At 40.2% G+C, this 24,074-nt stretch overlaps 3 protein-coding genes across 6 annotated transcripts; 1 reads left to right on the top strand and 2 right to left on the bottom strand.

The window, feature by feature from the left end:
- Positions 1-439: 439 nt before the first annotated feature.
- On the bottom strand, positions 440-11,207 carry jmjd6 (jumonji domain containing 6, arginine demethylase and lysine hydroxylase). Its single transcript, XM_006635100.3, has 6 exons — positions 10,792-11,207; positions 7,826-8,214; positions 7,047-7,333; positions 6,396-6,531; positions 6,030-6,168; positions 440-4,654 (listed from the first exon to the last, which is right to left on the bottom strand). Exons 1-6 carry the CDS (start codon positions 10,918-10,920, stop codon positions 4,523-4,525), a joined length of 1,212 nt encoding a protein of 403 aa, XP_006635163.1. The 5' UTR covers positions 10,921-11,207; the 3' UTR covers positions 440-4,522.
- Positions 11,208-11,710: 503 nt separating this feature from the next.
- Positions 11,711-16,366, top strand: mettl23 (methyltransferase 23, arginine). Of its 2 annotated transcripts, none has more exons than XM_015355967.2 (5): positions 11,711-12,015; positions 12,782-12,886; positions 13,690-13,927; positions 14,653-14,737; positions 15,021-16,366. In XM_015355967.2, exons 1-5 carry the CDS (start codon positions 11,917-11,919, stop codon positions 15,094-15,096), a joined length of 603 nt encoding a protein of 200 aa, XP_015211453.1. In that variant the 5' UTR covers positions 11,711-11,916; the 3' UTR covers positions 15,097-16,366. The 2 variants fall into 2 exon arrangements, with proteins under 2 accessions (XP_015211453.1, XP_006635392.2); XM_006635329.3 differs by having other exon boundaries at positions 15,016-16,366.
- A 502-nt stretch (positions 16,367-16,868) lies between these two features.
- On the bottom strand, positions 16,869-20,426 carry srsf2b (serine and arginine rich splicing factor 2b). 3 transcript variants are annotated; one of them, XR_001479498.2, is made up of 4 exons: positions 19,848-20,426; positions 19,138-19,436; positions 17,808-17,910; positions 16,869-17,297 (listed from the first exon to the last, which is right to left on the bottom strand). XR_001479498.2 is itself a non-coding variant. In XM_006635099.3 (3 exons), exons 1-2 carry the CDS (start codon positions 20,201-20,203, stop codon positions 19,145-19,147), a joined length of 648 nt encoding a protein of 215 aa, XP_006635162.1. In that variant the 5' UTR covers positions 20,204-20,426; the 3' UTR covers positions 16,869-17,910; positions 19,138-19,144. The 3 variants fall into 3 exon arrangements, 2 of the variants coding, with proteins under 2 accessions (XP_006635162.1, XP_015212164.1); XM_006635099.3 differs by having other exon boundaries at positions 16,869-17,910; XM_015356678.2 differs by having other exon boundaries at positions 16,869-17,910; positions 19,878-20,424.
- Positions 20,427-24,074: the final 3,648 nt, after the last annotated feature.

Here is a 24,074-nt window from a genome sequence, read left to right as displayed (position 1 = left end):
ATATAGCGCTTTTCTGGACACTCCACTCAAAGTGCTTTACAGGTAATGGGGACTCCCCTCCACCACCACCAATGTGCAACATCCACCTGGATGAGACTCATCTGTTCCCTTATTCAATGTATGGCATTGCTACAAGTAACCCAGTTCCTCACTTGGAACTGAATGCTTTGCACTGTTCTTTTTGTACCATGATTGTACAATAAACAATAAAAACAATACTTTTAAACATAAGACATTACTACTGCATTGTACAGTATGCACAATCCTGTATTTCAAACACTGTTACATAAACCTCTGAATGTGAGGCATTTCCCAATCTAACAAGCTTGTTTTTGTATACCTTTATTAAGAAAAACAGTGATTTTTGCCTCAGAAATATCAATATGTTCATTATTTGGTTGTAAATGATGAGTTACTAAATGTGGTTCAACAGCTGGTGTACATTGAAAAAGCTTTTAATAATGGTATAGAATTTCCAGTTTAATAGTGAGCACTCAAGTGCATTTGCCTAATGCGAAATTTCAGTGCACATTATGCATACATCAATTTCTCTCTGCAAGCAAAAATAAGTGCTCTGTTTTTAAAATATCCTTTTCAGTTACAATATTTATTAATTTTTCTTTTTTCTATTTCCATAAACAATCAAGGTGTAAATATGAGGACTCATTTGTGGCAGGAGACAGAATGTTAAGCCCTTAGGTGGAGCTGGGTGTTTGTGCTATGCTGCACCACTGACCCATACCCCCTTAAAACCCAGCTATAATAAAACTCAATAAAACCAAATCTCCACCACAATCAGCAAGGCAATGACTTCATTTCAAACCAGGAAACAAATCTTAACAGTATCCATTCAATGCTACAGGAGTGTGGGAAAAAAAGAAGACTTTTCTACATTTTCACCCTTCAGTTTTTGTCTGGAGTTCATTTATTATTACCCAAATTCCCTGATATATTAGCATTGGCCAGAACAACTCCCCCCAATGCACACAATACCAGCACCATCTCACACAATGATTAAAACAATGCTTTAAAACCCAGGTGCCATTTATGCTTCCTGTTTTCATTTTCCCACATTTTTAGAAGCTTCAAAATGTTTACGACAATTTTAACCATTTGGAAAATGTAGCAAACACCTCAAGGAAAATTGCTTCAACTCATTCTGTATACAAAAATTAAAAGCGTAGCAAAAACAATTAACCTTAACTGCCTTTAGCAGATTTTTTTTCCAGGGCTGCTCTAAAGTAGAAATTTCAATTGGTTCAGCATGAACAGGCACTTATTAAAAAACAAAACATAAGATAGAACTGTAGCCATCTAGCACGCTCAACAAGCATACACCAGTATTCAATGTATTAATAGCAAATGAACATTAAATATGTTTTTTTTGAGGGGAAATAGTCATAAGGCTGTTTGATGAAACTTAACAGGTGCACCAAGAAAGTTTCATTTCTAGCACATTACATTTTAATTCAAAAGTGAAAAAAACATCATTCTGGTATAACAAATACTGGTGAAAGAAGTACATGCTCTTTTTTCACACTGATTTAAAAACGTATACCATTTTCACTAATAATAAATGAGTCAGACTGATTTTAATATTCTGCCACTAGACATACAGTAATTGTTTCCTAGAAAACAATCGGAAATTATTTAAAATGTTCATTCTTTCCATTAATTAAACAATGAGTGAATCTGGGGGACAGATTGCAAAATAGAACTCTCATAAATGTTTATGGGAAGCAAAAAACAAAAAAAAATGTTTCTGATCTACTGTATATAATAATGAAAGGTTGGACCCAGGTGCTTCTTTATTTCTTCCTATAACCAAAACCTATATTAAGTTAGATTTTGTACACTGACTGAGCTGGCTTCTCTTGGGATTACCAGTCTTGCCAGTGTGTGGCAAATCCTTGCAAGGCTATATCCATCATGAAGATTTTCTAGTTTTTCTTAGGCTCATGCAACACAAGATTAGGATTATGCAACAGAAGGAATCTGACTCAAAAAAAATTTAGGGATTGACATAATCCCTCCATTTTTTACAATTTGTTATTTTACCAATATAATAAAAGTCAAAACACCTATGTTGGATCATGCATCTCAAATTGCTACTTAAACGTGGCCTAGGCAAGCAGCAATGAGCAGTTTCAATAAGTTGCCAAAGGCCAGAAAGATGGGCAATAAAGCTTAGCTGGCAGGAAAGCCAATAGACTGTAGACAAAGACCAGAGCTGGCCATACTATTTACAGATAACTCCAGTCATTATATTGTTATTCTAGGGCCATGACTTTATTTGCCAAAATAATAACAAAAATTACAGTTTGTCTTTATAACTAAGAAACTAGTAAAAGAAAAAAATGAGACTTTGTTTTCTTCAAATAGGTAGCCACCCATCCAGTGCATTGTTTTCCCAGACCAAACTCCATACCACAAAGATCCTTCAATAATAATTAAAGACTCTACTTTTTGTAATTTTATTACAATTTCCACTGATTATGTATTTATATTGCCGGTCTCCATCTAAATAAGCTTACACCACATCAAACCCAAGTTTTATCAGGTGCAATAAAGTGCCCAAAACACAAATTTAACCATTGTAGTCAGGTAGGAATGCCACTTTACAGGCTAAACACAACAGTTAAGGTAATCAAAACGAACCATGGCTTTATTTTCTGCAGTTCCTGAACAGTGCGTAACAGGCGTGTGCCCTTAAAACAGACACCCATTACAAAGGTGCAAGAACAATGTACTCTATTCACTCCCTCAAATCCTTACCTTCAGCATAGAAAAGTACAAAGGGATAAGTAATTCTTATAGTTTGATGGGGGAAACTACAAGGTGAAAACAACAAAGCTTTCTTGCTCATACTCTAGCACTACGACAATAAATAATTCTAAATAAATCCTTGTTTATTTAAATATCAAGTGTTAGGTCTTTGTCACAACTTAATTTAAACCGTTAACATTTCTGACAAGCTGACTTTTACTACTGACTTATAAATAGTGGCGTTTTTAAGGCTCCATTGGCTCCTACTACTTCTTTGATAGCTACTGTTCAAGATTATCTATAGCACTCAAATTATATTTAACTGCTCTTGAAAAACCTAGATGTATTAAGATATGAGCTCTATTTAAGAGCAGAACTTGAATGGTTTAGTGTTGGGCAGTGGATGCTGTCAGACTCCCTGTCAAGCAGCAGAGAAGACAGTAAATTCCACGTATATACAGGAACCGTTTCAGATTTGGGTTTAAGGCATCAATGAATTCTGCAGTTCAACTAACCCCTCAGATAAAAAAAAAGTGATGTGCAGTGGAAGTAACATCAGCTACAAACTTGATGATGAGAGTTTTAAGCAATAAAGCTATTCCTAGTGCACTAATGAACAGTTTTCCAGGATAGGCACATCAAAGGTCAGGATAAACCTTACTGTCTGCTACGAACCTCAGAGGGTGTGCCTGCTATAGGACAAAGAATATTAGATCTTACTGCCTATGCTACATCAGACTGAGAAAAATAAATTCAGTGAAGAGCAGTACAAAGTGTTTGCACCAGCCCTTTTCTGCTCCAACTCCACAGACGATTTTAGACATAAGCTTTCAGATAGTATACAGCCATGGAAAGTTCTTTCCACACATTTTTTAGTATTTTACATTTTTTTTAAATCAATTTTGTATTTATGATTAAACTTAACCATTCAATGTTAAATAAACCAACCTTAGGTACAAAAAATGTAAAACATCTAATCTGGCAAATGATATACAATACAGACATTTCAGTATTTTTTGACAAGTCTTTCACTCACATGAAGTAGAGGCAACCTGCCACTTTTTCTAGCCTCGGTATGACCACAAATTAATCCCACAAAACACAGTTTTCTTGTTAATTATCAATGAACATTTTTTTCGAATTTTCAGACTTAAGAATGTTCTGTTCCAGATCAAACCCTGTTACAACTATCCAAATACCCAATACGATCAGATTTCACTGTTAACAAATTACAAACTGCTAGTTTTCCACCCAGATTTTCAGATAAATATGACTAGCTGCTCATCAAGTGAAGATTAAAGTCACTACAGAGCAGGTGGCTCAGCCCTAGGATTACGTCCAGTCTGCTCCTGCAGAACTTTAACGAAGTGCAGTAAAACACACATGATCCCCACAGGAGACAATACTTCCCCAAATCTTTGCGCTGATGATCTATCAAAAAGACTTTTGTGCAAGGAAAAAAAAAAGACTTGCTCATTTTGTTATTGGTTTCAATATAAAAAAACATTTAAGTGACATTACAACTTTCATCTCCATCTGGCTTAAAATGCAACGGTTTGTTCAGTCACACAAATAAGACAATAACTTCCAGGCAAACCTCTTATTAAAACAGTAAGAAGCATAGGTTTAAAACTGCATGCCTTGCACTCCAGCAGTTTGTGGATTCTGCTTTTCCTCGGGGAGGCAGAAGGCACACACCCCCTTTTCCTAATAGTTCCTGCTGGGAAGGACTGGGGAAAGAACACTGACATGGGTGTCACCGGGAGGAGCTGCGCTCTTTGTTCACACAGTCATCCTGAGTTGTTGAGTCACCATTTCCCATCATATTACAGGTCCTCCTCTTTTTTCTGCGGTGCGACATGGTGTCACCCTCTGAGCCAGACTCACACTGCAGGAAAAAAACATCCATCAGTCATTACTGCTTCCCAAGTCATACCAACAAGCTACTGCATAGCTGTTATGAATCCTCCGAACAGGAGCATTATAAAAGAAACTGCTTGAAATCACTGTAATCAGTACTGTAATCAGGGGTTATGAAAGGAATAGTCAAATAAACCTGAATCTAAAAAAATGGATGCGCACCACCTTTAAAATATTATAAAAAGAAAGATAGTTATCCACCTCTATAGTGTTACACAACAACAATTAGAAACAAGTAACAAAAGCCAAAAGATAAGTGACTATTACACTCATTCAAGTAAACAGCAGATTTCTTCATTCATCCAAGTTAATCTCATTATAGCTTATTATTCAGACAGGAGATTTTTTTTCTCAGTTCATTTCATTATTAAGCAATTAACTACTGTACATGACGTTTGCCAGTAACATAGCCTCAAGACTAAGGAAAAATATTTCAATTCAAGACATGCTTACAGCCACTAGATGTCATCATATGCACACAAATATGTAAAAGTTTGTCATTATGGGGGTCCAATATTTAAAGTTCTACACAAGTCAGGTCTTACGCACCTGTTGTGAAATGTAGGAGGCTAAAAACTCAGGTCTAGTTTTCTTTAAAGATTTGTCCATGAACAAATAAAGGCTACAAAACCTGGGTACTATTCAAACAATTTCCCACAAACGCAAATATGACAAGAGGAGGCAGGCAAACAAATCCCGGGAAAGCATACTTAGCGTATCACTCAAAATATCTTAATTATGAGGTACAAGATTAATAAGAAATAATATAAAGGCCTGGCCAAAATGAAAGTGTAGCAGTCTATCAAGATATGTAACCAATCCTTAACTTAAAGAGAGTGAAAAATTGTAGAAATCACACCTCTTGTGCTTAGATGTCAGAATTCTTTGTGACAGAAAAGTAGATCTAAAGTAAAAATATGCAATCAGAATTTAGAGGAGGAGTCCAGGACTTCAAATTTAAGGCTTCAGAAGGAAATACTTAAGAATCAAGACACATTTCAAATTTTCTGGTGTAGACAAAAGGTAAAAATGTTTGTTGATTTTTAATTTGAGCTCGAAATTTCTGAATGATTGTCTGAAGACAGAAAAGGAAGTTCAATGATGTTCCGCAATTGCATATAAAATTTGTAAGATGCAGGGGTTTCTAATCACTGGCTAATGATTTCGCATTATATTTTTGCATTGCAATACCAAGGCTTCAAATGCTCATGAAAATGATCGCTCCTATCAATGCACTCTCCGTGTTAACTCAATTTGGATTTCACTACTACTTTCAGTAGGAGTCCGTGGAGTCTGTCAGTGCTGAGCTGAGGGATGATGCGCTATCCCCTAAGACGTCTTACTTGAGAGTCTGAGTCAGAGGAGCTGGAGGATGAGGAGGAAGACGAGTCGCTGGAGCTGTCTGAGGCAATGCCCGTCGACTCCTGCAGATCTACAGAGTCTGCTAACGCAGCCAGCTCCGGGCGTTCTTGCTTCAGGATCCTGGCACAGAAACAGAGATGTCAAGTTATCTCTGTAATGGCTATGCCTCTAATGAAATCATAAGAAAAAAAGATTTATATAAACCTCATCACTCGATTAACTCATTCTTAAATCAATAATTGACTCTGAACGAAGAATTTGCTTTCACCTGCTCCTCAAACGTAAAAATGGAATAACCCAGATATGGGGTAAGCAGCCTTAAAGTGAAGCCAAGTAAAGATTTCTACCTGTACCACTTCCTCGAAAGTTTGGGTCTGCCTCTTACAGTCTTGTGCCACACAATGGGGAAATTAGTGGTACTAGCAAAGTTCTGTGTGACAGCAATTGTCGTGTCCAGATTGAGAACCACATGCCACCAGCCACCTGCATGTTAAAGGGAAGGAGCAAGACATTAATAAGATTCAGCAAGATTTTCTGTGTAAGTATTAAGATATGTATGTACTATTATACATAATCAAAAATAGCTGGAAACCCATAAATATCGAATTAGTGAATAATTGCTGAGTTGATACAATGAATGATTCAGAGATATGATCCTCAGACACTACAGTCACAGAAACTGGCAGATTACAACTGTTGCTGCTACAGCATAAGATGAAATTCCCACAATAACACTATTCCCTCTGTCCTGTACGATTGTGAATTACATGAAAAGACTACAATAGCTCTACATAATATGGAGCACACCCATAACAAAGGAAACAAGTGAATCAATACACAGCTTGAGCATTTCTCTTTACATGGGGGAATTCAGATTGGCCGGGTTTTATCAACATGGTCAGGATACAGCACTGAGGGCAAAACTAGGAAGAATACAATATTTTCTGCAATGCAGCAAGGCAGATGCATAAAAAGTATGCTGAAATGGGCAAGCTGACCTGGAACAAAGACAGTCTCCCCAGGCTTTTGCAGGATCTCCAGTGGTTTGAACTCAGCAGGCCAAGTGGGCAGCTGAGTCCGAGGGTAGATGACACTGAACCAGGTGATGGCCTCATCCTGCTGGTTTCCCCCTTCGTCACGAGTCACTTTGATGAGCTCGCGAGGGGTGTGGGTGGGGAAGAGACACCAGCGCTTGTGACCTTGGACCAAGGAATTCCAGGCACTGGTGCCCAGTGGGTCGATGTGAATTCCGGTGCCTGAGCGTCCTGGGCCCATCACAAACCACCTGCACGTGACAGACAAAAAACAGCTTGATATTCAAGGCTGTGTGTACACACAGCAGAGAAACCAAGGTACATGCAGCAATGCTGAACAAGGGATCAGGGATTACATTACATGGCACAGATATTGGTGGCAATATCATGAAGAATAAAAAAAATGATACTATAATAATAAAACCTTGCCTGATAAAACCTTTGAGTATTCTATATAAAACTATAAAACCATAACAAACTGAAAAATTAAAGAACGACATAGAACTGTTTTTTCGTAAATATCAGAAAGCTTTCAGTATCTTCCTACTTATTTACTGATTTTAATGGGTTATTTGGTAGGAAATTATGCTAAGAATGAACTTCCTCCTCAATTGCATACAGTACATGATAAAAGCCTTTTGCAAAATATTCTCCTGCCATGTAATTTGGATCTCTTCTTCTGAAATGTGATCAATGGATATGTCCCGAAAGCTAGTCTGCCATTTCCTCCTTCCTGCTCCTACCTGTAGGGTGGTCTGCGCTTCTCCCCTGCGAACTGGAAGAGGTCGTCCCTGAAGAAGATGGGCACTTCGTAGTCCTCCAGCAGCTTGCGGCGCTTGGCGTGCTCCCCGTAGCTGCTGTCGAAGATGTAGAGGGGGCTGTCGTCACGCGTGGACTCCATGTACTCCACGTAATACTTCATCTTCATCTTGACCGAGTAGCCGTCATTGTCCTCCCCGCACTTGAACTTTTGGTTGCGATATTTGCGCTTCAAACGCTCCAGGGTCCACTTCTCCTGGCCCGGCCAGTTGTTCTGGCAGCTGAGCAGCACCACGGGCTTGTAGGGCTTCTCGTAGCGCTCGATGAACTCCTCTGGAGACAGATGTCGGCTGTCCACCCTCTCCACGTTATCCTAGAATAAAGCAGGGGTTACATTTAGCACAAGTTCTGAGAACAGCAGTGACACGCTGACCTATACATCCCAGTACCCGGGCAAAGCTCAGTCCTCCAAGAGCACAAACACTCAACAGCTTGGCTAAAGTCTGCTGATTTTGCACAGCTTGGAGAGAACACAAAAGGGACAGGCAGTGATATCAGAGGATGCACACAGGGACTACAACACCAAAGGCAAGTCTGGTGTGAACCAAGGTGCGAACTGGGGAAAGTGGGGAGGGTGGGCACAGAAATACACTGGAAAAAATAATTTTATATCTAAGGCTACTGCACATGTGGACTGAAACCACTGGAAATTAATTCATTTAAAATATTACAGCTTATGATGCAAAATGCCTCATCAATAAAAAATAAATAACCAATATCTGATTGACTCAAGCGGTCCTGAGTAAAACGCAATTCTTCAGGAAAAAGCCCCTCAGGTGCAGCAGAAAATGTTTGCTTGACCTTGAACTTCAGCTTCAGATGTGAAATAGAAAAGTGGCATTTCTAACCTCATACTCTAAGAGTACATATTCCCAGAAAGCGTTTCCAGAAGGTTATTTAAAGTTTACATAGATATATTTTATCAATAAAATGTTATTTACAGGGGATACCTAGGAGAGTGGCACGGATAAAAGTGGATACATTTTGCAGAATTAAAATCTTTGTCACAGACAAAATAACACATTAAAGTTCCTTTCTACAAAAGTCTAATACCAGAAATCCCTACACTATAGGACCAGTATCCTGTTCCAAGCCTAAACTGCTCAAGAACAGAAACAGCCCTAATCAGAGTCTCAGGGGCCTGTGTCAATGTTTCCACTCACAGCCTCACTCAACTAATTTTAAGAGCAAAATCATGTTACTTCTGCAACAGACAGCAAACAGAACTTGTTTACTGCCAGACCTCTCTAGCCCGCTGGCTCTGCTGTTTCTGTGTATTAATAGCCGCCCCCACCAGGAGACTGTGTTAAGTGTGCAGTGCTGCTGGAGTACAGTATGTGCAAGACATGAGCAGGGCATCTCCTCTGCATCGCCAGCATAAACTCTCCAGCACCTGACTGCTAGGCCAGGCACAGAGGGCCAAGGGAACCACTCACTGCTCCTGTTAAAACCTGTTATATCTTTGCATGCAAGAAGGGAGGTTTGTTTCATTACAAACTTTTCTTGGCTTGACACCAATTTAAAAAAACTCTCAAGGACAACAGGTCTATAAAAAATCCTATGGTAACACATAAAAAGGTATTCAGAAGAAGTGTTCAAACTAGAGAAACAATTTCTCCTATACTAATTGACCACAAAAGGATGAAATTTTCAGCTTTGCAAATGGGGAGCTTCTAAGAGTTTCAGCTCACAGGTAGTTAAGGTCCTTTTGTTCCATGTGTAATCTAAGAATATTGGCACATAAATGGTAAAATGCTCTCTTTTGACCACTTCAGCATCACATGTGGGTCACATGTGAGTTGGGCTGGTTTGAACATGTTAATCGAGTGAACTGATTCCATTAATCCAGGAATTACCAAATGTTTCTCAGTGTTCCTGAAACTATAGGGCATCAGTATTTGCATTTCACAGAGATCATTAAATTACATAACATGTACCACATCACCAGCTTCAGTGGTCAAAGCTGCTGAGGAACTCATGATTTAAGGGTGACCCATTAAAACCTGCTGTCTTGTGGCGCTGTACAAAGGAAGGCCACCCTGATATACAGTATACTCTTTAACAGTAGCAATTAATTGAAGATTCACATGACATTTGCAACACCCACTGAAGAATACACAAGATGGGAACCATACTGAATAATCGGTTTGGAGAATATCTGTCTTAATTATAATTCTGGCAATAATCCTCTTTTAGGAGGCGAGATCGAGTCTGTGGTATCGATTTCAAGTTAGCAAATTAGATATTTGAACTGAAGCCCTCAAACAAATTTAATCTCAATCTTGCTCCTGAAGAGCAAGACACACCAGGAAACGTTTAACAACACATTTCTCGGGATCAACCGCACACATTTTGAATTACGATTAAGTTACCCAAATGCCAAGTATGAAGGTTTTGCCACCGAAAAATATAAACATCCCGCCTAGCTCTGATCTTAGACGTCGATCGGGCGGCTCTGCGAAAGACACGTCCGCTACCTGTTCCAACCAGATGCGCACGGGTGGCCAATTCAGTCCTGAGCCTAGTTCAAGACAGTCTAACGAGCTAACCACATGGCCGAAGAAAGCTTCTTGGCAAGGGCTTGGTGACTTTAAAAAATAATCACGGGGCATCACTCAGGAGCAGAGGGGCGCAGCAAAAATAAAGGAAGAACTTTCGCTAGTTTTAAAAGCAGTATTACTCTGAACCTAAGCGCTTTATAAAAGGGGGAGAAAGAAGAGTTGGGCTGGTTGATGACTAGGGAGGCGAGCTAGTTACACACGTAATTGTGCGCCTCCGCACGTCCTCCAGAAAGTGTTGCCGGGACGAGCACAAGCGCACGTCTCTCATCCCCAACTTCTCACTTACTCGGTTACATCCCATACGGAGAAACACGTCGCTAGGGGGTTACCTTGACTGTCCGGTGTGATAAATCGAAATTCTCGTAGTACCCATGTTTCGTCCAGTCTAATGAGTCCTTCAGTTCGGGTCTGGCGCTCTTTTTCGCCTCTTTAATCCGCTTCTTACTTTTATGGTTCATTTCTTCCCTGCGACAAAAGAACCGGACTGTAGCAAAGTGATACTGCTTTATTGACACTGTGCTTAGAATAAACTAATGAACAACAAACAGCCTAAGACGAAGATACAGCGTCTGCGAACACTTTTTTTTATCGTGTTCGCAGAAGTCGAACCTTTTACTCCGGCACCGAGCCACAGTTTTAAAACCCAAGACCCTTCATTTCTAGAAATTTCACGCCACCACACTCGCTGCTTGGAGTTGAAACCAAGCACGCGCACTCCCTCCCGCTCCGCCCTCGTGACCGAAAGTGGTTGTTGATTAGTAAACGCTCGTGGTTGGAAGCTTGGCCTGGCGATTTGATTGGACGAGACAGAGTCCCCGCCTCCGCCACCGCGGGCTCATCTGAACTCTCATTGTAAAGGTTGGTTGTCGCGGGAAGCTCCTTTAAGAAAAAAGTGCGTTAGTGTCGGCTAAATAATATCCAGTTTCCTGACTCGCCATGTTGAGAATAAGGAACGCTCATATGTCATTTTATATAATTATTGTGTATTTCTTTTCCATATATATATATAATAGTTTTTCTTTTTGACTGGGGAAGATCACACAACTTAAAAGGAACAATTAAAAAGTGATAACAATAGGCTATACGTTCATTACATCATTTTTATCGTGCTGTAGCCAGAAGAACGCACAGTGCCAGATATTATCCTGGTAATATAAAGTACCCTAAGTTTGCGTAGTTGCATGTTCTATTACATCTATAAATAATGTTTTAGGTGTGAGCGGTGTGCGCAGGCGTAACCGCGAGAGATGGGGCGGAAGTGAAGTTGAATTGTTGGAACGCGGACTCCTAGTTTCCCCCAGCAGTGATGTCTACCTTCTACTATCGCTGTAGACTTCACTGATCTTCCACTATAACTGCTGTATTTTAATTGTCGTAGTTGCTCATCTGTTTCTTCTGAGGTGATAGTGAGGGCATGATGTTTCCGTAGTTGCTGTAGTTAGTTTAATAGTAGAATGAGCGAGGCGGAGGAGTTGAGGACTGGACTGAAGCAATTTAAGTTCGAAGACGAGGGACAGACTGAATCACAGTCCTTGATTGTTTCCATACCTGAGGTTACTATGTTAAAATGTGTTAATTTTTTCATTTCTTAAATATGTGATTCAAGTAATACAACGCAATTGGGTAGTCAATGTCACATTACCTTGATGTTAACCTAACGGCAATACCAAGTCTTGACTTCTATCGTTTACTTGAATGTTTTGTTACCGATAGCAACTATTTATACATCATATATGTATATATTCGGAAGTAATCTGAGTGAAGTACCTTGCTCAAGGCTGCAACACCATCCCACCTGGGATTTGAACCCAGAAATGAAACAGCACAAGGAAAACAAGTACTGTATAGTGTTTAGTAACTTAGTAAGAAATAAATAATGTACGATGGATTTAATACAGGTGTTTAAATTATACCATTCTAACAGTTACTAATTTGTCAAAAACAACATGTTCCAATTTTGGTATATGGGCAGAGTATGTTTTTATATCCACAGTAGGGGGCTGTCTGCTAGCAGTTGACCTTCCTTAGCAGAGAAATCTGATAATTAAAAAAACTTTTAAAATAAAATGGCGAAACTTATACTATCATTAATCTCTAGAGTAGCACTGGTGGGTAGGAGTGTGTACGTATTGGGTAGCATTTTAAGGCATAAGCTCCTTAATAGATCTGTTCACTTGAAGCTGGGGACACTGTCCAGTTCTAGATTTGAGGCATCGTCCCGACTCCCATGCTAGGCTGTATGTGGTGTGTGAGGGGTCAGGAGCTGACCTCCATTAGCCCTCTGAAGAATCAGCCACCGTTTCTGCGAATCTCTTGCAGGTCGTGGACCCCCAGTATGGGATGTACGTGTGGCCCTGCGCGGTCGTGCTGGCGCAGTACGTCTGGGGGCACAAAGAGGAGCTCGGGGGGAAGGATGTGCTGGAGGCAAGTCCTTTAGAATCTGCTGAATGACGTGAGGCCTCAGGAATCAGAGCGCTGCAGCTTACGAAGAGACTGCGGCTTGGCGCCGTTGCATGAAACGAGTGCTTGAAATCGAACTCTTTGCTCTTTGCTAAGCGGATGTACACTGGTATGAAGAGTACAGTGCTTTTATGGGTCCTGCCCTGCTGTATGGATATAGTAGGCCCTGCGTTCCCATCATTCACTGAACCAAGGCAACAATAAAATTCGGGCACAAATCACAAATAAACTATATACCCATTGTCTTTTCCCATGCTGCCATGTGGGGACAGAGATAAGGTTAGAAGGTTGCAAACAAGCATGAGGGGGTCATTCAGCCCATCGTGCTTATTTAATATTTTAATAGCCAGCAGGATCTAAAATTTTATCCACACCCATTTCTTGAAGCCTAGGGTTTTGGCCTCAGTCACACTTGACACCAGACCCCCACTATTGGTTGTTTAAGGAAGTGTTTCCTACTCTGTGGTCCCGACTGGACTTCCTTTTAGTTTTCGGAGACCCCTGTCACACTTGGGTGACGCCATCTCTTGATCCTTTTGTTTTCGATTAAAGATGTAGTTCGTACAGCTTTAATTAATGTGATCTGTAGCACAACAGGGAAAATGTGGTTACTCCTTCTCCAAATGCTGCAAGTGATGGACTTCGCTACCAAGGTCAATGTCCTTCGGCCAGCGCCTGCGGCCTGAGCTTTGTAGTGCCTCGATGTCATTGAAACTGACCGCACTGCGTCCCTGCTGCCGTCCTGACCAGGCTGTCTGGTTCTGCAGATCGGATCGGGGGTGAGCCTGCCGGGGGTGGTGGCAGCGAAGTGCGGGGCGCACGTGATCCTCTCGGATGACGCGGAGCGGCCGCAGTGCCTGGAAAACTGCCGGCGGAGCTGTGAGGCCAACGGCCTGTCGGACATGCGTGTGATGGGGCTCACCTGGGGGAGGATATCTCCGGACATGCTGCTCCTGCCTCCGCTGGACGTCATCCTCGGATCCGATGTCTTCTACGAGCCGGAGGGTGAGCCTGCGGTTTTTTGGGAGCATGCCTGTCCTGGTTTCTTTCTCCACCCCCCCCTTTTCACAAGGATATAACAGAGCACATGACTTGTAGTAATGACACGTCATCAGTTTCAGTATTTCATCTGTGTCTTAAAGGAGAAAAGCTGGAGAAAATGTAAGGGGGAAATGCTTTTGTTTATTCCAGATACACCTGCGGTCCAATTCTGCTTGTGCCCTTGTGTTGTTTAGTCTGTGAGCCACAAGTAGACCTTCTTGACTAGCTTTTAGGATGTTAAAAATTTTTATGTTGGCTCTGCCAACTCTCATGTTCAAGACCTAAGAAATTCATTTTCTTTAATCATTTTTGGTGTGATATTTCTTTGCTAGAGATGGTTCCGATTTGTATTTCATTTTGGATGAAGTACCACAATCTGACACTCAGGAAGGGTTAGTGGTTCCACAGGAGTTGACTTTTTAAATTGAACTCCCATTAATTGATGATCCATGAATCCTGCTTTGCTTAGGAGGTACTGGCAATGCATGTGAAAAATTTAATACCAGACAATTCGTTCATTTTAAGTAAGATCAGAAATGGAATGAAAAGACAAATCCTCTGACCCTTGAGGACAACCCTTGACTATACTATCTCTAAGTAAGATAATATTAAGAATAAAAAATTACAGCCTCCCGTGTATTGAAATGATTTATATAGATATCACTAGAATGTTTGCGTTTCCTCTGCAGACTTTGAAGATGTCCTTGTGACCATCTCCTTCCTATTAAGGAGGAGCAATCGGGCACAGTTCTGGATGACATACCAAGAGCGAAGGTGAGGGTTTATAGAAGTATACTGTACAGTGCAATGTGAAAGCATTGTTGAATTGCATTTTTTACATAATTGTTTTGCAGAATAGCCCCCCTCCAAAACCTGCTTTTGTTTTATTCAGTGACTGGTTTATTTTGGTTACCCTCTTGTGTACGATGGCTAACTTGGTTCCAGTTTTACCTCATTAAAGCCTGGTTACTAATGACTAAGTACTAGTGACCTGTCTCTTAGCCAGCATGCCCAAACTGCAGCCTTGTGTGAATACCAACTTTTTTTTGTAGTGCAGATTGGTCCATAGAAGTTCTCCTCCGCAAGTGGAACCTGCAGTGTGTTCACATTCCTCCAGAAGCATTTCATGCTGATAAACAGTGCTTGGCAGGGTCAAACCTGCCCGGAAACCACACTGTGCAAATGATGATCATCACTATGAAGGAGCCTTGAAATAGTGATGCTGAAATTACATGTGGAAACAGATGGACCTCATCTACACTGTCCTGCCAAATACAAACCTACTCATTTAGTGTAAGCATAAAGAATACTATGAGCACTTTGTGTAAGAATTAATCTTAATATTAGTTTGCTGGAATTAGTTTCAAATACCTACAGGTGTATGTTGTATGTCTAAATTAATAAAGGTTTCTCTTCATCACGTCTAGGGAAATGATGGGGTACAAGAAGTCAGGAATAGATACATTTACTGTATAGGCAAAAATGCTATACAAAAAATAAGCACAAGCAGGTTCCAGCATCCGAATTTCCTTACAAGTTTAGTTCAGAACCACCCCAAACCTCTAAGCATCTTCCCTTAGATTCTTAAGATTTGATTAGTTATAGTTGGGAGAGATTTATTGAAGGGCTATTCTTCTCTGTGGTTGTCATCCTGGGTTAATGGAGACTTGCAGTAGTTATTTATATTTGATTTTTATAATAAATTGTACTATTTATATGGGAGAAGCAAATCACACAGACAAAAGTACTGGGTGATAATTTGAAACATTTCTGCTTGAAGCACAAGGAGAATGACTACTTCATTAAGCATAAGCAAGTCCAAGCATGTTAATTTGGCTGGTACCATCTCCCCTTCCCCAAGGGATTTCCAGGTGTAACCATTAAAGAAAATGGACATTTCACAAAGTCCAGGTGAAATAATGTCCAGCCAAACATTTAGGCTAATTAAAAGGCAAGAGCCCCATATGCTAATCTCTACTACTGACTAAGATGACGGCATGGAATAGTATACAGCCTTTTCCAGTCATTGCAATTTTTCTTGCTTAGTAAAACTGCTTAATACAACTGAAAAGGCTAGTTTAATATTGTGCAGGTCAGCACATTACAAACTTACAGATTAAGTTTACATTATGGTATTTGAAACCCTGTACTTCATATAATGTAAATGCTGTACATATTAAAAACTTGCATGTCTCTGCAATAAAGTTGTACACTAAAACTTGGCAAGAACTCCAGTTTTTATGGTTATCTACTGTACAGGTAGATCACAATCCAATTTGACTACCACCAATTCCTTCTTCATTCCAACTTCAAAAGGCCTTTTGAATAACTTGCTGTAATTCCTTTGTTCACTGAAGTGCAATTTCATGTAACATTAATCCCACCAATAAAAATGTAATCCTACTAGTCCAGTTAAAATGAGATTTGTATTTGCATCCAACAGATCAATTCCAGGTCCAAATTGGTAATGCTATTCAACAGCATTAAGGAGGGAAATACTAAGACTTAGGATCCCAAATCCTAAACTGGAATATCCTAGAAGAAAAGCCTGCAGAACTATTTTTAGCACAAAAACTATTGGAAGTAGGTTATTCACATCAACCGCAGAAGTAACTGGGTTCTAAAAAAACAGATGAACCAAACCTGGAAAAGCATCTAAAATTTAACAGCTTGCATAAATTTTAATCAAATACTATAAATCATACTCCCTTTTCTGTGGAATTAAAGTTTAGGATGTATGAACACTTAGCTACAGAAACACAGTCTAAACAAACTACTCGGGTTGTAGTTTTGAGCAAACTTTTAATGACTGGAACGGTATGGTCTTCTACATGTGTATTGTTTGTGGAACCCCCCCACAATTACCAGCATTCATGCAAGAAACAAAAATAAGGTAAAAAAACCATTACACCAAAAGAATTTTAATAGCATTCACATGAGTGGTTATCAGTACAGAATACATCATAGCAAAAGAATTACAAGGGAATGCACCAAGAACAATGTATAGAATGCAATTAAAATACATTTCTCAGTTTTACAAGTTACCATTACTGAAAAACCATAAGGTGTGTATAAGAATGGCAAGATGTGCTCACTGTATGCTCCAATTAAAATTATCTAAATGAGGGGTGGGGAGTTGGGGGGATGACCCATGGTGCAGCAGACCGGCATTTTAGAAAAGAAAAAATCTGCAGCAGCCCTTTTATGCATCAGCACGCCAAGGCATCGTTACACTGGAGCAATCGGGAGAAAACTGGAAACAGCCAAGCACTCTGCACTGCAACACGCCACCTTAACAGCTAACCAGCAATACTCAACTGCTACACAACTGCGCCTAGTGCACAAAAAATACACAAGAGAAAAGATTAGAATCACAATAAGAAAAACTGTCATTTACAAAGATGCAATTCATTAAATCAGTGCCGGATTCATTTAAACTGAGCTACTCAATATTGGTAAATCCTAATTTGAGAAAAATCAGCTCTCTCCTGGCTCTTTCTGGAGAAAAATGTGTGCTAATAAGAGCACCTAAATGTTAGAAATATCCAAATTTATTCTGCAAAGCCAAAATTGGAAAATAGCATTTTTAGACTACCATATGCTCCCTGGGCCACGTGTTTATACTCAAAACTATATACAAAAAGCCTCAGCACTGCATCACATTAAAACAGAAAAACAAATTACCTCACTTACAAGCCCATAAAGTATCTGACGTTCTTCCTATTCAGTGAATTACAAGAAATTGGAAAACATGGCACAAAATAAAAATCAGCCTCGTTATTCTAGGCAACTCAAAGCAAAAGAAACTCCTTTAAAACCTTGGAAACTAATTTACAATAATAACCTTTTAGCCAGCAAATTTCTCTTGGGGAAAGGGGGGTCCTCAGCCTGAGACCTTTACTTTCGATGGGGTGTCCTCAGTGGGATCGGTCATTCACGTGAACAATCTAGAAAGAAAGAGAAAGGGGTGAGCAAGCAGCAAAGGCAAGAGAAGCGTTATGGCTGACTACCTTTACTTCAGAGGCACTATCTAATACTGTACATTAAACTTAAAAATCACTATACATTCAAAGACTAACTCAGTTTAACTGCAGAAGTCATCATTTAGTTTGCCGTTACCTTCAAGTTTGCAAGTGAGGTGGTAGACACTCCTCAGCCATGCCAATGTCTAAGTTACTGATAAATGTAGGGCTTAGACAAGAAAATTCAGTGCTTGTGTAGAACCAGCACCATAACCAGCCTATAGATGTAGGAAAGGCAACCAAAGAATTCATAGGTTTGTATTTTTACTGTAAAGGGATTTTATACATTAAGTCCAATGTTTAGAAAAAGTCTTGGGGAAAGTGCAAATTTTACTTAAACAATAGTTTGACCTTTATGTCCCTGACATGAACAAATAGGCGCACAAACCTTTTCACTCTCCTGCTTTAGTGTGTGAGCCCACAGTCATGACCGCATGACCTGGAGGACAATGCAAGGCTCCTCTCCATTGTCCTGCAGACGTACCTCAACACCACCTCATTACTGACTGTGACCGACCTGCTCCAAAGCATACCCCAACAGCAGGAGGCGGCCCCTGGGCGGATCACACAACCTCTAACTGCACAAACTGCCCCAAACTCCACTTTTGCAAACAGGAAACAGCAGCTTGGAGGAGAAAATTCCACATTTTTGGTGAATATATTTTACTTCCGTACCAGTCTTAACTGCAAAATATTTACTTCATGTACAAATACAAGTTGCCGAAACTGAACAATTTTCAAAAATTACATCAAAGTGATGCAAGTTGTATATTCATTATACAAACTACGGCAAGTTCAGAAATGTACAGGTCAAGTAGCTTTCTCCAATCTATTGCACCTTCAGTTAACATCACAAAGCAAGAAAATTCAAAACCTTTTGGGTTTCTTCCAGAAAGTTTCTTCTCAGTCTTGCCTTTTAGGCAGAAGTGTCACATAACCGATACAAAAGGCTGGAGAAAGACTACTATTATAGAACAGCTTTTTAAATCATGCTTGAAGCAAACCATAAGGATGCCATACTCCCAACACCCTCCCTCAACAGCTACCCCCTTACCATTAACAGTACAATCGTGTTAAATACATGCTGCCCTACTGCTGCTGCTCACTCACATGCCCCAATGCCAACGAATGTACTCATTCAGCTGCACTTACCATAACTTCACGAGGAAACCGCTCCTTCCTCCTCTGGGGACTTGGGCACACTCTTCGACCTCGATCTGGACTTGGAGTCTCTGTTGGAGGGCGGCGTGCGACTTCTGGACCGGGAACGGGACTTGGACCTGGAGCGGGATCTGGACACGGACTTGGACTTGCTCCTCCGTGGAGAGCGGGATTTGGAGCGGGATCGGGACCGGGAATAGGAGCGGGAGCGGGATCTGCTATAGCGGGATCGGCTGCGAGATCGGGAACGGCTTCTGCTTCGGGACCGGCTGCGTCTACGGCGGCGAGGACTGCAAAAAGAAAAGACCGCAAACCCTTATCTTGGCCCCTCCTATAAATATCGCTTCTTTTTGAACGGAAGGAATATCGCCATCTAGGCGATACATAACTTGACTACCTGCTCCCCTGCGACTCAGTGTAAGCCCCTTACCTAATCAGGAAAGATTACTTTCCGTAAGCACTACCAATAACTGGAGATCTTCACATAAGTGGAGAATCTTTAAGATCCCTCCACAAAATGTAACCTGAATGCAGATTATGTCGAACTTCACCCCACGTTTTCTATAAAAGCAGAGTGTGCGCGCGTTACTACACTTTGCAGTTCTTTGTTCTGCATCCAGGAGTCTCCCCCACAATGCGGTTTATCTAGCCCCGGAGCCAGCGCCGTTTAACCCGCTGAAGCTCCACCGCCCAGCCCTCACCTCCTGCTCCGCCGGCCGTAGCCACTGTACCTCCGAGGCGGGCCGCCACGCCGGCCGTAGTGCGACTCCGGTGGCCGGCCATACCGGGCCATCTGCACCCGCAGCTCCCGCCCGTCCAGCACCGCGCCGTCCATGGCGTCCATGGCGTCTTCGGCGTCCCGCTTGTCGTGGAAACGGACGAAGGCGAAGCCGCGGCTCTCCTTGGTGTACCGGTCCCGGGGAATGTAGACGTCTCCGACCCGGCCGTACTTCTCGAAGACCCGCCGAAGAGTCTCCGGCGACGTCCGGTAGGTCAGGTTATCCACTTTGAGGGAAGTCATGCCCTCGACATCGGGCGGCGGCCTACCGTAACTCATTTTGTCTCAAGAGGAAAAAAACAAAAACACACCGTCTAGAAACTCAAACCCGCTCAGACACCCTACTTACTTGTACTTTCACTGTCGTTATTTTCAAGCTGATAATCTACCCAATAATAACCATAGTAACACTTAGTACAAAAAACCACGCTACGCGCACCAACAAAGCACCACAAGCCCTGCTTTCGCTCTCCACACCAAATGGCGGATTGAGCGCCCAAAAGCTGCTATTTATAGACACTCTTTTAAAACTATTATTATTTTATTCTAAATTAATCAGTATCCACACATTACGGTATAAACATCGCTTTTGAGTCTGTAAAAATATTTCTAAAATAAAAATCTTGTTATTTTCAGTTTGTTTTTGGTGATATTTTGCCTAGCAAACCGGATGTGACACCGGAAGTTAATTATATGAACGGTCATTAGTAGGGAAGTTTGAAAAATCGATTGAAACTCCACGTAGAGTGTTAAAAAGTACATAGTATTTATCTCTTAGTATGAAATGTGAGGTACAATTTTGCCTTCCTGTTCTTTCAGTCATTAGTCATGTTGTCCAGAGCTTTTCCAAGATTAGGAACCATTATCGATTAACAATGCCAACAACTACCGAAACATGACACCGTGCAAAGTTATAACTCAGTAACAATATAAGTTATATTACTGTATATGAAACGATGAATTATAGTTTAATGCATCTGCCAATGTCCATTAAAACGAAACAGTCAATATTTTTGCAGCTGTGTTTCCTCTCAGATTTTAAACCACACTACAAGGAGAGAGAAAGTTAGTAAAATGCAAAAAAATCTAGATACGGGTGGAAAATAAACCGTGTTTTAGGGCATTATTGGAGCACTACGTTGTAGGTTAAAATTGGTTTCTACTCTACAGAATGGTTACTGAATGTACACAGTTCTTTTATAGTTCAATGACAGATTAAAGAAGAGATCTGGCAAGGGTGGTTCTAGTACTGTATGTATTTAAATCAAGCAAAAATAACCTGATGATGTAACCAGGAACTTAAAAATACGATATTGGCCCTAAGTTTCTTTTTACCGCCCAGAGGACCAAGTTCACGTACACTTGTCATCGTTGTTATTACTATTAATTTTAGAAGCAGTAGTAGCATAGCAGTAGTACAATTCTAGTGGTACCGCATTTGCAGTTCAGTAACAGTAGGACTATAGAGTTGTTGTTCACAGTAATCGTAGCAGCAGAAGTATAGTAGTCTATCGTTTCATTTATCGATATCGTTTTATATTATAAACAGTAAACGTAAATACTCGACTTCTAAAAAAACATAACGTTTTAAAAGGAATAAGTTCACAGGATCTTAATATAGACTATACAGTATATGTGAGTTTTGGGATCTTGGCATGCCGTTGTATGTCATTCAAAGCACACCATGCAGAAAATACATAGTAAATTAACTCGAAAGTTACACGAGGCACGTGCAGTGTCAATAACCGAAACATTAATTGAATATAAATAAATCAAGCATAATATGAAGCCAACTATTTCATGTGAGAACCTAATTAAACTAGCTGATGCGGTTTTGAATGTTACTGTTTATATGATCTAATGTAATAAGTTACTTAGCCGATAGAGACTGGACATTTACACCTGTTCCTGCGTCTCCACAAAGTATCCCCTCGCCGAACTCTCGTTACCCTCACAAAAACGTAGGCTTTAAAAAAAATAATTTCATTGTGATTACAAATACAGTAATTGTAAATATATGATATACTAAAATACCGAGCATTGTACAGTGAAGGTAAAAGGACGAGCAATATTTAAAAGATTGTAGACTAACCTCTTCAACTGGAGAGCATATGACAAACTATGAAACTGGTGTGGAAACTAAATCTGTGCCCTTCTGTCTATTTATGTACTACGCGTACTTTGTGTGCTTTCCAAAACCTATTACAACACTGTCTCCGGGGTCAGAGATACCAAAGACTGGAGCAAAGCGTAAGATTCTAGTGTAAAAATTGAGACTCCTTACTGGTTTCCTGAATGTGAGAAAATGTGTGTGTCCCGTTTGATTCTGTTCTTTCTTTTTTGATAGAATGGAGCACACACCAGTTTAAGCGATTATTGGTTATTCTCCTCTTTAAAAATGTTAACACATTAAATAATTTAAAGAATAAGAAAACTGTAAAAATGTTTTAATTGCATGTGATATTCAATCAGTTTCTGTAGTTAAGGGCTGATGTATTATTTTGAACTCTGAATCACACAACCTGACAGCACAATTTTATATAGGCGTATTACTCTACTTGATATTTAGTTGGGTTATTTTATCTCATAAACATTCATGTAGATTCATGTACACGTTTCATTTCCATGATTAAATACAGACATTCAATTCCTACAGATACAGACTAGCATATGTGTCCAATGTCCGGCTCTGGCTAGCGAAAAAGCAGTGACAGTCTTCCTGACAATAAGGGACAGACACTCTATCCTTGATTGCTACTAAGACAACACATAATACATTAACAACTCCAGAGCACCATTTTCAGTTTCACTCCAGCCTATGACAGACTTGGAGTTTGCATCACCCTAACTCAGGACTAAAAATGATAAGTGATAGTGATAGTGAGCACTTAAGATAGGCACTTAATTAGCATTTTTTATAACTGAAAAATGTCCAAATACATTGAAGAATTTGTCATTTATAATCAACTTTCAATGTGTGTCAGTACTCCATGCAGATCTCTGTAGACCAGCAAATCGCAATGTCCTTCTTGGATCCATGGCGGTGATGCAGCATCCAACTCAGATGATGCCCAGTCAGGGTGCCATCTGGACATATGGGGAGGAGAATAGGATAGTTTGAAAATAGGTTTTCAATCTGGATTTAAATCCTTTGATTCACCTGGCATCCCGTACGTAGGCAGGCAGACTATTCCATAAACTAGGGTCCTTGTAGCTAAAGGCTTTACTGCCAGCTGTTTTTTTATTAATATGTGGAATAAAAAGAAGACCTGCATTCTGCGATCTAAGTGGGCAACTTGGATTGTATACATTAATCAGCTCCACTAAATAGACAGGTGCCTGACCTCTGAGAGCCTTATAAGTAAGTAAAATAAATTGGAAGTCTGTCCTGTACCTGACAGGAAGCCAATGGAGAGAGCTAAGTATAGTTGTTATGTGGCCATACTTTTTACTACTAGTAACAATTCTAGCTGCTGAGTTTTGAATTCGCTGTAAGGTATGGAAAGTTCGATAGGTGATCCCTGATAGTAGGGCATTACACTAATCTAATCTGCTGTATACAAAAACATGTATTAGTTTCTCTGTGTCTTGGAAATACCTTAGTTTTGCAATCTTTCTTACCTATAGGAAGCACACCTTCGATACTGCATTAACATGAGAGTTAAATGAGAGCCTTACGTGCCGAATCTTTGAGGCAAAGTTTTAAACCCTCAGAGTTGAGTGCTGAGGTTATAGCAGTCTTATCCAAACAACAGCAGTAGCCCACAAACAACAGAAACTCAGTTTTATCAGAGCTGAGTGACAAAAAGTTTTCACACATCCAAGACTTCACTTAATGCAATTAGCTAAAGTGACAATTGACAAGTTGTCATTAGGTGTAAATTAAAAATGTATATTTTAGTGTAGCATAGGAATGAAAGGTAATATTATGCTTTCGTATTATCCTACCTAGTGGCAACGTACAGAGAGAACAATACTGGTCAGAGCACTGATCCCTGTGGTACCCCAAATTTGACTGGTGACAGTGATAAAGCAGTAAAAATATTAGATGTTTTAACATAGTGAAAGGTTAGTTAAATAGGAGGTAAACCACTTAAGGACATAGGCCAACCCTCAGACTCAAGCCCGTGTAGCAAAATACAATGGTCAA

Source organism: Lepisosteus oculatus, chromosome 9, assembly GCF_040954835.1.
Source record: "Lepisosteus oculatus isolate fLepOcu1 chromosome 9, fLepOcu1.hap2, whole genome shotgun sequence".
NCBI classification, from domain to species: domain Eukaryota; kingdom Metazoa; phylum Chordata; class Actinopteri; order Semionotiformes; family Lepisosteidae; genus Lepisosteus; species Lepisosteus oculatus.
The sequence above is the reverse complement of the archived record's forward strand: the minus strand, read 5'-3'. Positions and strand labels throughout refer to the sequence as shown.